This window comes from Capsicum annuum, unplaced genomic scaffold (assembly GCF_002878395.1).
Source record: "Capsicum annuum cultivar UCD-10X-F1 unplaced genomic scaffold, UCD10Xv1.1 ctg997, whole genome shotgun sequence".
In the NCBI taxonomy this organism is placed as follows: domain Eukaryota; kingdom Viridiplantae; phylum Streptophyta; class Magnoliopsida; order Solanales; family Solanaceae; genus Capsicum; species Capsicum annuum.
The window spans coordinates 1,209,260-1,226,669 of NW_025896065.1; the positions used below are offsets into that span (position 1 = coordinate 1,209,260).

A 17,410-nucleotide genomic window follows, 5' to 3' on the forward strand; every position below is an offset into this window, starting at 1 on the left:
ATGTACCCTTATGATAGCCACCCTCAACTTAGGTTGTTTGCCTAGATCAAGGTGTTCAGTGTCCAATGAAGCCTAGGGTTAAATATATTTAATATGGTATAAATATAAAGGTGAAAGGTGTCATACAAAAGAAATGGTCAAGCTAGGCTCTAAATAGGGATCAAAAGGGTATTATATATACAGGGAGGGATATTTAGGCTAAAAGTGAGTTAATCAATGACGGCCTATGATCCGGTCCTGAATCCTATCCTAAGACCATGGAAAGACTAACCAGGCAAGTTCTGGCTTTAGAATACAAAGTGAAACAAGTAATAGCTCGCACACAGCTGGCACACAAGTATCTAACATATCACCACTTATCTAGTTCATGCAATTGTTTAGTAATGATGATCAAGCAGCTATAATTAATGCCATAACAAGATTCACAATGGTCACAAGTAAATGTAATCCACACATTTTATCAAGCAATACATTGGAAGAATGGTTAAACGTTGAGCAAGACATGTCACTGCCCTTTTTTTTTACCAAAAACTCTGTTACAACAGCATAGTACTAGCCACCCTCAACTTAGAACTAAAGCAAAAACTAGCTTAAGATTTAGGGTATACATGGACTGGGTTGTTCTCAGGGATCATGGGTTTTCTCCCATGCAGTGCTTGATTTGATATCGCGGCACGACTCAAGTGTCTCGATTACCTCAGACTTCATCAAGACAGATAATGGTAATGCTTTTCACTGATTCTTCCGGGCCAATGTAAAGCTTGACCCATTGCCCATTTACCTTGAATGTACTGCCATCTTCATTTTCGAGCTCCACTACTCCAGATGAGTGGACTTGATTTACCTTAAAAGGACCTGACCACTTAGATTTCAGCTTCCCTGGGAAAAATTTGAGTCTGAAATTAAATAGAAGCACCAAGTGCCCTTTTTTGAACTCTCATTTCTCTATTTTCCAGTCATGGTACTTTTTCATCTTTTCTTTATACAAATCTGCTCATTCATATGCCCTGAGATGGAATTCATCCATCTCATTCAGTTGCCCTAGTCTTATCTCTGCTGCTTCCTTCCAATTCAAATTCAACCTATTGAGTGCCCATAAAGCTTTGTGTTCCATATCTATTGGTAAATGGCACATTTTTCCATAGACCAGCTGAAATGGTGACATTCCAATAGGTTTCTTGAAAGTAGTTCGGTATGCCCAAAAGGCATCATCTAGTTTTTGGGACCAGTCTTTTTGGATAGCATTCACCATCAATCCAATTGCTCTCTTGTGCCTTGAAATACTAAAATAAGTGTATTTTCCTATTGTTCTTCTAAATCAGCTGCAATAATAACCGGTAGTGTGGTCCTTTTTCCCTAGAAACGCGTATCATAAGTGACCAGGTAGCTTCTTCAATTCCAACACGAGAGGTTCTTCAATAGACGGCTTGGTTGGTGATGTTGGTCGATTAGCCAGGTCAAGTTCCAACTTTTTAGAAGTATAAGAATATGAGCCTAGGCCAGTTAGGGCAAAAACTATCTCTTCATACTCTTCAATGCCTTCACTATCATAGTTCATCACAACCACAGCTAAAGGCTCAATAACAAGTTGTGTAGTTCTAAGCACATCCTGTTCGTCCTCAAAATACAAATCAACTACTGAGAACAAACTCATTTCCTCATGCTGTTTCATTGATTTTCCCACATTATACCGCACAACTTCATCATTCACCGTGAAAAAAAGCTCATTCGCTATCAAATCGATCAACACACTTCCAATTGTGAGGAAAAGTCGACCCAATATTATGGTCACTTCGAAGTCCACCTTGTAGTCCAGAATGACGAAGTCTGCGGGGAATATGAAATTTGAGACCTTTACCAACACATCATACAGAATTCCAACAGGTCGCTTTACTGACCTGTCTGCCATCACGAGTCTCATGTTGGTAGGTGTGGGATTCCCCAGACCCAATTTATTATAAATATTCAATGGAATCAAGTTAACACTTGCTCCCAAATCACACAGTGCTTTAGTGAATTCCATGGTTCAAATTTTGCAGGGAATGGTGACTGCACCTAGATCTGACTTCTTCTGCATCAAGGTCCTTATGGAAATAGTGCTACAAAGTTAGAGGTCTACTTCCAGTTCAACACTCACTGCTCATTTCTTGGTAACAAGGTCTTTCATGAACTTTGCATATCCTGACATCTGCTCGAGTGCTTCGATCAAAGGCATATTTTATGTCAATTGCTTGAGCATTGCCAGGAATTTGCTGAATTTTGCATCGTCTGCCTTCTTTCTAAATCGTTGAGGAAAGGGAGGTGGTGGCCTTGGTATAGGTTTCAACACCACTTCCTCTTCCTTATCCTTGTTTGATATATCAACAGAGCTATTCGACTTCTCAGACTCCTCTAGGTATTGTTCTGTTGGTTCCTCTGTAACTTCTTTATTATTCAAAGATTTGCCCACAGAAGGGCCAAATAAAATCTTACCACTCCTAGTGGTAATCGCCAGATATGAACCATCTATCTTCTGATCCTGAACCGTTTGATTAAGTAAAGTACCACTTCTTCCTTGGCGCAGTGTTGATGAAAGTTACCTTATATGTTGCTCTAACTGTTGGATAGAAGTTAAATGTTAACTAACCAACTGACTCATAGTGGAAAATTCACTCCTCATACTAGTTAATCCTGCATTGGTAGCCTCTACTCCTTTCAATAGTTTTTTCATTGTATCATCCATAGACCACTTTCACGATTTAGCAGCTTTTTGATTTCCAGTACGAATATACAACACATTTCTGTCATTGCTGCTTCTCCAGTTTTTTTGCTCCCTGTCTCTGTGATTAGGATTGTCATACCCATTACAACCTTGATTCCTGTGGCTATTGCCTTGAAAACCCCCCTAATTAGTAAAAAAGTTGGCTTCTTCTTCAGGCTCCATATCAACCCGGTCCTGAATTATTACAGCCTTTATCTTTTTTGTCCTTCCTGATAATAAGTGCTTGGTGAGCAGGTCTATTTGAGTCTTTAGATGGGCCATATCTTGATCCTTCTCCTCATCTCTTCTACACTGTTCATCATTCATTCCAAGAGGAATAGTTGGACTTACCACCACAAAATCACTGGTATACCAAGCCCTACTTAGTTTTGTTATCCTATTCAGCATATCAACAGTATCTTAAAATGACAGAGTAACAAATGACCCACCAGCAGCGTTATCTACCACTGGCTTTGTCACAAAGTTAAAAGATCTGTACAAAGTATCCATTAAATATATATCCATCATGTTGTGGTTCAGAAACTGTGTCAGCTTCTTCTTGAACCTCTCCCAAATTTCATGTAAAGCCTCATTCAAGACCTGTCTAAAATTATTAATCTCATCCCTCAACTGTACCTTCTTAGACAGCGGAAAGAAACTTTCTAGGAAAGCTCCTCTCAACTACCTCCAATTGGTTATAGAGTCAGGATTCAAGTCATTTAGCCATAATGTTGCTTCTCCAGATAGAGACAGTGGGAACAGCCTCAACCGGATAGTGCTTTAGCTTACCCCTGGGTTATTAAAGAATTTGGAAATAGAAACAAAATTTAACAGATACGAGTTGGGGACATCCCCACGAAGGCCTCCAAATAACCCCTTCAGATTCAGGAGTTGGATCATAGTACTTGTAATATTGAACTTTGCTCTAGGTGCCAACAGAGGGGGAATGATTGCACCCGTTGCACCTGCTCCATCCAAATCATCATCATCATCAACCTCATACCGCAGCGGTTGTTCTTCCATTCTGCTTATGCAATGGGATTCCGGGTTTAGTAGTGCTTGGATTAACCTATAAAGATCCTACAAATAAATAAAAACAACAATCGAACGTAAATCTAGAAAACTTAACTATCAGCAAATTTTCACACATAAACCTTCAGTCCACAACTGTATTCCTCAGAAATAGGGCCATTTTTGATAATGTTCAAACTACACTCTTAAATGGGTGTAAGAGATCATTGTCAATATAAAACCCAACTAGTTTGGGGTCAAATCCCACAGGGAATAGTGTGAACTTCGATTTGTTTACGAAATGCCTAAATGGTAGTTTACTATTTCTGAAAATAGGAGTTTAAGTTTCACAGAGAGTCAATTGTCACTTTTAATATTTTAGTGTTTGTAACCAAGAGAAATAGGAGACTAGAGTTATGTTCACCATAGTTTTTGGGAATTGACAGATACTAGGTAATGCTTTAGACTCTTGAAGTAAGTAGAAACAGCAGAATATTCCTGATGATGATACTATCTGACTTATCTCTTGACCTCACTAGATAATTTATTATCTAATTCTCTTAAACTTAGATAACCTATCTATTTCCAATAGGATTTTGTCTCAGGTAGATTAATCCATTTACAGCATCACTCATTAAACAGAAGGTTGGTAGCTTTCGAGTCCCTGCTGATAATTCACGTCCTCTAGTTTATTTCTCTATTAAAATAAAATATGCCTAAGGCATAACCTATTGTTTGCAACCAATAGATTCAAGTTAAAGCAATAGAATTTCAAGATGTCCTACTACTCTTTGAATCCTTTAAATACCTAGCATCATATCAAACCATAATCCATAGATCCCATAACTATGGCTAATAGAATTGGCCGCTCATGATTTGATAAATAAAATACCAAATTGAATTCATGATAATATGGATAAACTTTATGATGGATGAAATCCAATAAGTATTTCTTTAATTCAATCATAAGATAGAAACCCATAATAGTTGATAAGTGTTTTACAAGAAAACAAGTAAAATATCTGATGAAAAAGATGAAGCAATTTTTATATGCCACCCTCCGAGTTAATCCTCTAATAGTTTCTCTACAGGTCTTTAAATATTCAACCCTAAATAAGGAAATAAAATTAAAATTTATGATTTTCTTCGGAATAGGTGACAGCATTCTTGACGGCGTGTGCAGGATGTCGTCAAAGTTTCCAGTGAATTACTATCTTCTGATTTTTCTGAAGGCAAATCTGATGGCGTTTCAAATATGTGACGACCCTTGAAAAATATCGTCACATCCTTACTGGAAATCAGCATAATCTACCTCAAGTTGACGGCCACTTTGACAGCATGTCCCATGTTTGACAGCTCTGGCGAAACGTCGTCACATTTTATCTCAACTCCTTAAGTTCTGTCTAAGCTTGAAGGCTACTTTGAAAGCCCATCATATGTCTGACGGCACTTTAGAAATGGTGTCAGCTACACTTTAGCTTATTTACACCAGATTTCAGTTGATTTAGTTTTCTTTTCTTTGGGTTTCTCCCCTATCACTACTATCTGCATTAAAACAATAAAAACAATCAAAAAATAACAAAAGTTTCTAAAGACTTTGCAATTATTTTAGGTTAAAGGCCTTAAATGTGTTCGCAATTGCGCACACATCAATAGGGGTACTCAGTTTACTCTCACTTTTGGAAAGCCTTTTGGAAAGGTCTTGGTACCCAAGTTCATCTCAATTTAGCTTTTCATCCACAGACAAATGGTCAGGCAGAGAGGACCATTCAAACCTTAGAGGATATATTAAGGGCATGTGTTCTTGCCTTCAAAGGAAGTTTGGGTGACCATTTACCATTATTCGAGTTTTACTACAATAACAATTACTATTCTAGTATTCAAATGGCCCCATTTGAAGCTCTTTATAGATAGAGGTATAGTTCACCAGTCGGTTGGTTCGAAGTGGGTGAGGCCGCTTTGATTGGGTCAGATATGGTGTTTGAATCTATGGAGAAAGTTTAGTTGATTTGATAGAGAATAAAAGTAGCTCAGAGTCATCAGAAATCTTATACAGGCGTAAGAATAGGAGATCTTGAGTTTGAAGTAGATGATCTTGTGTATTTGAAGGTTTCACCTATGAAAGGGGTGAAGAGATTTGACAACAAAGGGAAGCTTAGTCCCTAATATGTAGGTCCCTATCGGATTTTGAGTCATGTTAGGAAGACAGCATATGAGCTTGAGCTACCTGCAAACTTGTCAACAGTTCATCCAGTGTTTCGTGTGTCCTTATTTAAGAAATGCATGAATGATTCAGCTGTTATAGTTCCTCTATAAAGAACAGATATTCAGAATAACCTTTCTTACGAAGAATTTTTAGTAGCAATTTTTGATCATCAGATTCGTAAACTAAGGAACAAAGATGTTCCCGTGGTCAAAGTACAGTGGCAAAATTAGTCTGTTGAGGGTGCTACTTAGTAAGAAAAATTATACATGTATACCAAGTATCCTCATCTCTTCTCCACAAACTCAGATTCAGCCAAAGGTAACAGTCTTCCTTAATTCAGTTTTTTCCAATCTCAGATTTTTCCATATAGTTATCTTTATGTAAATTCATGCATTCGCAAATTAGTTTAGTCGATCAGTATGTTTTAGATTTTTTCATAGAGCTTTTTTCAGTTGTGCATGCCAGCATATAGCCTCATCCCCTCGGTATCTTTAGTTTAACTAGTCTCACTCGAGGACAAATATTCCCAAGGGGGAGATAATGTAATAATCCGTACTTTTTCCTAGATCAGTTTATCTCCTAGAATGTCAAGGGTTATCTTTAAAAATGCATATCTCTTTATACATGTAGAAGTTTTAAACTCTAGACCCACCAATGTATAGATAATTGGCTCATCTTTCCAACGATACTAATTTCACCTTAATTCTATATTCGGTTAAGAAATTAGGGTATTTTTAGTAAAATAGTATGGCATTTCGATAGGCACCACACTGCAGTAAAGTATAGAATCACAAATGTTTGCTTCCAGTGAAGTACCGCATTTGGCTCGTGTCACGGTGAGGTCCCAGTTCCTGTTTGTCAATTTCAAGAAGCTCACCGCGATGATACCACGTTCCAGTGAAGGCCTAAATGGTATTTGTCAATTTCCAGTGGGTTACTACGATAGCTCCGCATCGCGGTGAAGTTCTAGTTCGCAATAGTCCCTTTTCCAGTAAGCCACCGTGATAGTGGTGCATCGCGGTAGGGCCCAAAATCGGCTTCCAGTTTTCCAAAGTTGATTTTTAAAGGGGTAGTTTGGTCTTTTCCCAAGCCTCAATTCGTGAATAACACTAAATTAATCCTATTCTGACCATTATATGCTTACTTTTCATTAAATTTCTCTCAAAGAAACCCTAGAACATCAAAAATTAATTCCCAAAAAATCCAAATTCCACCATTCTTTCTCCAAGGAAACTCAAAATACAAGGTTTCCAATTTAAGATAATCAAGAATCCTGCTTCAAGAGCACAAATAGGAATCCAAAATCAAGTGTTCTCATCAAGTGTACCAATTATGGAATGTAGAGTTTTCAACAAGGATAACTCCTTCATTCTTGTGCCTAAAACTAGTTTTAATTAAAAGTAACATGAGTTTCAAATTAGGGCTTAGACCCCCTATTGTTATTTGCATGATTATGAGATTTCAACTTATTTAGATGTTGAATTGCATGTCTACTATTGTATTTTCATACGTGTTGTAGAAATTTCCAGATTTAGACTTGAATTATCAATATTTTCATTACTTGGCATGAGTTTTATGATGATTTGACATGAAATAGATGCATCCGCTACTAGCCCTAGTTTGAATGATGTTATTTCAAGAAGATTACGCTTTTAAGTATCCCATGATTTGTTATATTCATATTTGAACACTTAGATAGCATGATTTAACTATGAAATACAAGTATATCTTTTAGAAACTAAATTTTATGACTCACTATATCTATGAAACATATTTTTCTATTCATGATTATGATTTTCAATTTTCAGATATTCCAGCTTATGTGAGCCATCTACATTTAGCATGTATTCTTTTACAAATTTATAATAATATTGAGAAATTGATTTACTTATGTATTCACCCACATATTCTCATTACAACCCATAAGTAATGACCAACATATATGTCGATATGATACGTTGTCTGTTAATGTAGGTTCAGGTGCTCAGTTTCAACAGCGTAAGTGATTTCGAGCATCTTCATCTATATCCCAGCAGTTGGTGAGTCCTCATAGTTTGGGGACTTAGCCATTCAGTTTTTGAGATTATTAGTATAGATGATTTAGTATTTTAGGTAGTTCGGGTCAGCTAGGAGTTTGTCCCAGTGGCTCTCTAGCATTAGTAGTAGAGGCTTGTCAGACTGCTAGAAATGCTTCAGATTTTTAGTATTGATTGATCAGATTCTTGTGTTAGTATTTTCAAATATTATATTCAGACACTTTTAGCTTAGCTCATATAGAATTTTGTATTTTAGCTTGATTATATATCTCCATACTTCCCTATTATGAGTTTTAGATTTAGTTGATAGCTTACAGGGTTAGCTTAAGGCTACTCGTAGTCTTGAGCACCGTGTGTTTTCTTAGGACTTATTTTTGAGACTTTACAGACCCTAAACAGTCTAGAACATGACATTAATGCCCTAATAGCCTAATTAATCATTATTTTATTCAATTCCCTCAAATCAAGAACATTCTCTCTCAAATAGAAAACCATAGCCTTCAAGATTCAAGGTCGATTCCCAGGAAACTTCAAGAATTCAACTACTTAAGTATGTTAGGTGTTCATCCACGGGTTTCCTTCCACCCTTGGAGTTCAAGAACCCTTTTTAAAACTACAAGCTTTTAGATTCATGATTTATATGAGCAAATTGGGTTGTATTAATGTTTGTGTTTTTGTATAGGTTTTCAATTCAAGATTTAATTATAAGTTTACAAAACATAAGATAGCATGTATGTTGATTAATGTAATTCCCATGCAAAAATCCTAGAAATTGCAAGTTTAACTTGTATTCATGATGCTTATGTGCTATTCATTATTATGTGCATTAATTATGCTCCCCAAGTGTTTGACAAAATATCTCAGTAATTGAATTGTGGACAATTAACTATTGTTATGCTTTCAAGATTTGTTATGTTTTATCTAATATGCAATCGAGACCTGGGGGTATTTATAACACAAAATATAGTTATTAACTTAGTTGCAGTAGTTATAGGCTAGTCCCAATAAAGTTTAAGAGCAGTAGTACTCTGTCAATTAACAGAACTCAGTGAACTCAGTCCAGTATAGTCAGTCAACACGATCAATGTCAGTTCAATCAAGCCTAGTATAGTCTAGTAATTAGTTCAATGTTGATTCAGTTGGGAGTACGATTCAGCACCGAGTGAATCCAGGGATGGGGGCAGTCCTACCATAGAGGGTTTAATCCTTAGGAGCAGTACCTGCATTACAAAACTACGTAGCTAGCATAGGGTAAGTCGTCCTCCTACCATACTAAGGTTGTCACAATTATATATATACTTCATGAGTCTTCCTGCTAGATTAGGGTTGACCTAGCATTGTTAGTATCCCATGTCAAGGTTTTAACACCCTTCCAACTGGGGTCACAGGTTGGACCCCAAATCAGTCTATATCGGGGTATGTTAGTTAGATGAATACTCCAATAGTTACAGTTTTAGTCTCAGTATTCAGTAAAGAACTTAGACAGTTCAATAGAAGCATGGCTATCAGTTATTAGTTACTCAGCCATCAGAATTAAGTACTCAGTTTCGGTATAATCTCATATATATGATGTATATCTATATGCGCAGTATAGCATGTTCAGTATGTTCAGTAGATATAGTTTTGCATGTTCTCTCATCCAGTTACTTTATGATGTTCATTCAGTCAGTTATCAGCTAATGCATATGAACTCATGTATATCAGCCTTACCTCACTTAGCATACCAATATATTACACGTACTGACACATACTTTTTCTTTATACTATGATGTCTCATATCATAGGTTCAGATGCTTAGGTTCCTATCTGTACTTAGCAGCTCAGGCTATCAGCAGTAGTTATAGTGGTGAGTCCTCATATTTTGAGGATAGATTTTACTTCTTTCAATATTTTAGCAGTTCAGTAGTTATTTCAGTTGGAGTTAGTTGGGGATTTATCCCATCAACTCTATATTCAAACAGTTAGAGGCTTTCATACTAGCATAGACAGTTATTCAATTTTTGGATGTTATTAACAGTGATACTCAGTTACTATTATTTTAGTATTTTGAGAACCTTATGGCATTTTTAGATTTCTTCCGCATATATATTTCAGTATTGTATTCAGTGCTTATAGCAAGTACCAGTCATAGGTTAGCTTATGGTCCTTCAGGGTAGTAAGTACTGTGTGACACACAGGGTGCATTCTCAGGGTGTTACAAACTTAGTATCAGAGCCTAAGGTTCTAAAAAGTCCTAGGGAGTCTGAAAGCCACGTCAAGTAGAGTCTTGTGCATGGTGTGTAGTGTGCCACACATATGGATAAGAGGTTATGAGGCATTTTAGGAAAAAAATTCCCTTCTTTTAGTATTCATATCATGCGAGTGAGCATGATTTCAAGTTAAACTCTCTTTCTAATCTAATTTTCCTTCTGTTTACAGAACATGCGTCCAAAAAAGACCAACAAAAGAAAAACTAGAAACCATCCAGCACCTCCATCCGTTCAAGAAGATCCCTTGAATAAGTACATTTCTTATGCAGAATTTAGAGCATCTTTCACCACTTTAGCCCATAATGTGGAATCTCAGAATGAATGTCCAGCCATTGTTTAGGCTAACCTAGTGTCTAATAATATTGCTGCTAGAATTTGGCACTTCACCCAAATGAACCTTCCTTCATTTTCAGGGTCTAAACCTAAAGAGGACCCACAGGAATTCCTTGACATGGTGCAGAAGGTAACAGACATTATGGGGGTAACCGCTAGTAAGAGTGCTAAGTTAGCTTCCTATTAGTTGCAAGACGTGGATCATACATGGTTTAAGAAGTAAAAAGTAGATAGGGGCATAGATGCAGGGCCTATAGAATGGGAGGAGTTCACTACTGCCTTTCTAGATAGGTTCTTCCCATTGGAGTTGAGGGAAGCTAAGGCTTTAGAGTTCATTATTTTGAAATAGGGCAGCATGATAGTGAAGGAGTATTCTCTTAAGTTTACTCAGTTGGACAGGTATGCTCCCCATGTGGTAGATGAAAATAGGTCTAAGATGAGCAAGTTTGTGTATGGTGTGTCTGATAGTGTTGTCACGGAGTGTAGGACCAAAATGCTAATAAGGAGATAAACTTGGATAGGTTGATGGTCCATGCTCAATAGATAGAGGAATAGAAGACTAAGGAGAAAGAGAGGGAAAATAAAAGGGCTTAAATAGGTAGATTTAACTTTATCAGCATAAGTTACAGAGTGGTAATCATCCTCAGTTCTGCCCAAAATCTTTTGTTCCAGCTTTATTCTCAGCCAGTCTTCAGTGGTGAGATTCAAAGATAGTAATAAGGATAGAGCGCCATGGTCTAAATCTTAGGGTAGTGTTAGCAATGCTTGAATAAATCCTCTCGCTAAAAATATGGCAAAAATCATCAGGGTGTCTGAAGTGCTGGAAGCAACGTATGTTTCGAGTGTGGTAAACCAGGTCATAGAATCAGAGAGTGTCCTCAAGTGGGTTCACAAAGTCACTATAATTATCCCTTAACTCAGTTCGGTCACCTGTCTGAGTAAGGTACCATTTCTAGTGCCACTAGGGGCAATGCCCAAACATTCTCTATGCACTCAAGTCCCGAAAGGATCAAGAAAGTTCCCCTGATATGGTCACTAGTACGTTACAAGTTTACCATTTACATATTTATGCTTTGTTAGATCCAGGAGATTCTCTATCTTTTCTAACCCATTATATTGCCATTAACTTTAGAGTTTGTATCAAAATCCTAACAGAACCTTTCCCAGTCTCTACCTCAGTGGGTAAGTCTATCATAGCACAGTGGGTCTACAGGAACTTTCTGGTTATCGTGTCTCAGGAAGTAACTTTAGCAGACTTAGTAGAGTTAGAGATGATGGATTTTGACGTCATTCTCGGTATGGATTATCTCCATTCATGCTATACTTTAGTTGATTGTAGAAATAGATTTGTCTATTATAAGTTCCCAAATGAACCTGGCCTAGAATGGAGGGGTAGTACCATAGCAATTAAGGGTCAACTTATTTCATATGCTAGAGCGAGAAAAATGATATCCAAGGGGTGTGTCTATCATTTGGTTTGAGTCAAAGACTCTAGTTCCAAGACTTAGTTCCAATTACAAGTGAATTTCAAGATGTATTTCCCAAAGATCTCCCTAGAGTTTCTCCCGAAAGGGAAATTGACTTTGAAATAGACCTTCTTATTGATACTCATTCTATCTCTATTACTCCATACAGAAAGGCTCCAGCTAAACTTAAAGAGTTGAAAGAATATTTGAAAGACCTCTTACACAAAGGGTTCATCAGGCCCAGCATATCCCCTTGGGGTGCACCACTTCTATTCGTGTGAAATAAAGACGGTTCTCTTAGAATATGTATAAACTACCATCAGTTGAACAAAGTCACAGTCAATAATAAATATCCACTTCCTATAATTGATGACTTATTTAATGAACTTCAGGGTGCCAGTTAATTTTCTAAGATAGACCTCATATCAGGCTATCATCAGCTTAGATTCAGATAATATGACATTCCAAAAATAGCTTTCAGAACCCCGTATGGTCACTTCGAGTTTCTAGTCATGTCATTTGTTCTTACTAATGTCCCAGCAGCTTTCATGGGCTTGATGAACCACGTGTTCAAGCAGTACTTAGAAATGTTCATCATAGTCTCATTGATGACATTCTTGTCTACCCTCGCAGTAAAAATGACCATGCAGACCACCTTAGAATAGTATTGCAGACTCTTAGAGCCCATCAGTTGTTCCATAAATTCAGTAAGTGTAAATTTTGACTAAGATCAGTAGCTTTCCTTGTCCATATTATTTCTGGTGATGGCATTAGAGTCAATCCTGATGTGTGAGCAAAAGCTAACACATTTAATGCTTTTTAGCTCAAAATAATTATAAATTCTGAAGCAAATCCTGTTGTTTTTGTGTGTTTGCTAATGATATTATAGTAAAAGGCTGAAGGAATGGAAATAAATAATAATGGAGAAAAAGAGTTGAAAATCTGAGCAAAAGAGAAAAAAACATGGTTGATGACATCTGTGATAAGTTGTCAGCCTTGTGATAGCCTATCAGAAGCAACGTCAGCCTTAACTAGGGAATTAGAGCTGAGAAACAGTTTTGACGACGTCTGTGAAGTGGATTTTCTTCAACACTTATCAACTATTTGTGGATTCCTATTTTGGGATAAAATTGAAGAAACTACTTGTTGCTTTTCATCCATTCGTAAGTTTATCCTTATGATGATAAATTCAAATTTGTATTTTGTTCATCAAATCACGAGTGGATAATTCCATTAGTCGGAGTTATAGGATCTATGGACTAGGGTTTGATAGGTTACTAGGTATTTAATGGATTCAAAGAGTAGTAGGACATCTTGAAATTCTATTGTTTTAACTGAAATCTACTGGTTGCAAACATTAGGTTATCCCTTAGTTTTTATTTCCTTCTAATGGAGAAATAGACTAGAGGTCGTGAATTATCGACAGGGACTCAAAAGCTACCAACCTTCTGTTTAATGATCAATGCCATAACTGGATTGATCTACCTGAGATAAAATCCTATTGGAATTCGATAAGTTATCTAAGTATGAGAGAATTAGATAATAAATTGTCTGGTGAGGTCGAGAGATAAGTCAAACAGTATCGTCGTCAGGTATATTCTACTATTTCTACTTATTTCAAGAATCCCAAGAATTACCTAGTATCTGTCAATTCCCAAAACCCATGGTGAACATAACTCTGGTTTCCCATTTAGACTAATTTCAAACACTAAAATATTGAAAGTGACAATTAACTCTCTGTGAACCTTAAACCACCATTTTCAGAAACATTAAACTACCAGTAAAGTATTTCATAAACAAATTAAAGTTTTCACCATATTCCTTGTGGGATTTGTCCCCAACCTAATTGGGTTTTGTATTGACAGTGAACGCTTACACCCATTCAAGAGTGTAATTTTATCGTTATCAAAAATGGAACCGTTGTCGGGGAATACGATTGTAGACTAAAAGTTTGTGTGAAAAAATTTACTGATAGTTAAGTTTTCTAGATTTAAGTTCGGTTGTTGTTTTTGTTTATTTGTAGGATCTTCATAGGTTACGCCAAGCACTACTCAATCTGGAACCACACAATATAAGAAGAATGGCAGAACAACCGTTGTGGTATGAGGTTGATTATGATGACGACGTAGATGAAGCAGTTGCAATAGGTGAGATCATTCCCCCTCCGTTGGCTCCTGGATAAAAGTTCAATATTACAAGTACGATGATCCAACTCCTGAATCTAAAGGGGTTGTTTGGAGGCCTTCCTAGGGATGACTCCAACCTGCATCTGGTGAATTTTGTCACCTTTTGTAAATCTTTTAATAACCTAGGGGTAAGCCAAAGCACTATCCGATTGAGGTTGTTCCCATTTTCTCTGTGTGAGAGGCAATATATGCCTGAATGAGTTGACACCTGACTCTATAACAAACTTGAGGAGCTGAGAGAAGCTTTCCTAGAAAGGTTCTTTCTGCCATCCTGGAGGGTACAGTTGAGGGATGAGATCAACAATTTTAGACAACTCCTGAATGAGGCTTTACATAAAAATTGGGAGAGGTTTAAGAAGCAGTTAAAATAGTGTCCGAATAATAGCATGATGGATATACCTTTGATGGAGACCCTGTACAGAGTTTTTAACTCTGTGACAAAGCCAATAGGACATAACATTGCTGGTAGGTCATTTGTTGCTCTGTCATTTAAAGATGTTGCTGATATGCTGAATTGGATGACCAAACTAAGTAGGGCTTGGCACACCAGAGATTCTGTAGTGGCAAGTCCAACTATTCCTATTGTAATGAATGATGAACAGCGCAGAAGAAATGAGAGAAGATGCCCATCTAAAGACTCAAATGGACCTGCTTACCAAGCACTTATTGTTAGGAAAAATGGAAAAGGTAAAGGCTGTAATGATTCAGGACCGAGTTGATATGGAGCCTGAAGAAGAATCTTACTATGTTACTAATTAGGAGATTTTTGAGGCAATAGCCAAGGGAATCAAGGTCGAAAAGGGTATGACAATCCTAATCACAGAGGCAGGGAGCAAGAGAACTGGAGAAGCAGCAATGACAGAAATGGGTTATATGTTTGTGCTGGAAATCAAGAAGCTGCTACAACTAGCTCAAGAAAGTGGTCTATGGATGATATGATGAAAGAACTAGTGAAAGGAGTAGAGGCTACCAACGCAGGAGTAACTAGTATAAGGAGCGAATTTTCCTCTATAAGTCAGTTGGTTAGTTCATATTCAACTTCTATCCAGCAGTTAGAGAAACAGATAAGTCAGCTTTTCTCAACACTGAACTAGGGAAGAAGTGGAAATTTACTTAACCAAACTGTTCAGGATCAGAAGGCAGACTGTTCATGCCAAGCGATTACCACTAGGAGTGGTAAGATTTTATTTGGCCCTTCTGTGGGCAAATCTTTGAACAATTAGAAAGTTGCAGAGAAACCGACAGAAAAACACCCAGAGGAGTCTACGAAGCCAAATATCTCTGTTGATATGTAGAACAAGGATAAGGAAGAAGAAGTGGTGTTGAAACCCATCCCAAGGCCACCACCTCCCTTTCCTCAACGATTGAGAAAGAAGGCGAAAGATGTAAAATTCAGCAAGTTCCTGGCAATGCTCAAGTAATTGACAATAAATATGCCTTTGATAGAAGAACTTGAGTAAATGCCAGGATATGCAAAATTCATAAAATACCTTGTTACCAAGAAATGAGTAATAAGTTACGAACTGGAAGCAGACCTCCACCTTTGCAGCGTTATTTCCATAAGTACCTTGATGGAGAGAAAGTCAAATCCAGGTGCAGTCAGTATTCCCTGCACAATTGGAACCATGGAATTCACTAAAACACTGTGTGATTTGGGAGCAAGTGTTAACCTGATGCCATTGACTATTTATAAAAGGTTGGGTCTAGAGAATTGCACACTTGCCAATATGAGACTGGTGATGGCCGATAGGTCAGTGAAGTGACCTGTTGGCATCAGTATGATGTGTTTTTAAAGGTCATAATTCATATTTCCCACAGACTTCATCATTCTATAATGCGAGGTGGATTTTGAGGTGCCCATAATCTTGGGTAGACCTTTCCTCACAACCGAAAGTGTGTTGATCGATTTGAGAGCGAATAAGCTCTTATTTAGGGTGAACGATGGCAAATCAATGAAACATTATGAGGAAATAAGTGTGTTCTCAATATTTGTGTGTATTTTGAGGATGAACAGGATGTGCTTGGAACTGAATAGTTTTTTATCAAGTCCTTATCCACGGTTGTGATGAACTATGATAGTGAAGGCATTGAGGAGTACGAAGAGATAGTTTGTTCCCTAGCTGGCCTTGGCTCGTATTCTTTTGCTCCTAAAAAGTTGGACCTTGACCTGGCTAATTGACCAACACTACCAGCCAAGCCATATATTAAAGAACCTCCGGCGTTGGAAATAAAGGAGCTGCCTGGTCACTTATGATATGTGTTTCTGGGGAAAGGAAGTATACTACCTATTATTATTACAGCTTATTTGAAAGAACAACATGTAATTACACTTAATTTAGAACTTTAGAGGCATAAGAGAACAATTGGATAGACCATCACAGATATAATTGGTATTCCCCCTGGCATCTCTTCACACAAAATCCAACTAGAAGAAGATTGTACTCCTACCACTGAGCATCAGCACCGTCTTAACCCACCAATACAGGAGGTGGTTAAAAAGGAGATTATTAAGTGGTTGGATGCAGGATTAGTGTACCCTATTTATGATAATAAATAGGTAAGTTTAGTTTAATGCGTGACTAAGATAGGGGGTATAACAGTGGTTGCTAATGAAAAAAATGAACTGATTCCACTCAGAACAGTAACCGGGTGGAGAGTTTCCATGGATTACCATAAGTTAAACTCTTGGACTCTGAAGAACCACTTTCTAATGCCCTTTATGGACCAAATGCTTGATCGATTGGCTGGTAGGAAGTGGTATTGCTTCTTGGTTGGTTATTCTGGATATAACCAAATCTGCCTTGCTCCAAAAGATCAAGAGAAGACAACATTCACATACCCATATGGCACATTTGTATTTAAGAGGATGTCATTTGGGTTATGCAGTACACCCGCCACTTTTCAACGGTGCATGATGTCTATCTTTATTGACATGGTGGAAGACACCATAGAGGTATTCATGGATAATTTCTCTATAGTAGGTGAACGTGTCTGGAGAATCTAAATGTGTCCTTGCAAAGATGTTCTGAATTTAATCTAGTGCTTAACTAGGGAAAATGTCATTTTATGGTAAAGGAGGGTACCATGCTTGGGCACAAAATTTTCGAAAAAAGAATTGAAGTCGATCGACCAAAGGTAGAAGTTATCGAGAAATTACCAACTCACATTTTAAGAAAGGGAGTT

The 17,410-nt window shown here is 37.4% G+C and overlaps 1 protein-coding gene across 1 annotated transcript; it reads right to left on the bottom strand.

The window, feature by feature from the left end:
- Positions 1 to 1,369: 1,369 nt before the first annotated feature.
- On the bottom strand, positions 1,370 to 2,023 carry LOC124895801. The gene has a single exon (XM_047406224.1). It carries the CDS (start codon positions 2,021 to 2,023, stop codon positions 1,370 to 1,372), a length of 654 nt encoding a protein of 217 aa, XP_047262180.1.
- Positions 2,024 to 17,410: the final 15,387 nt, after the last annotated feature.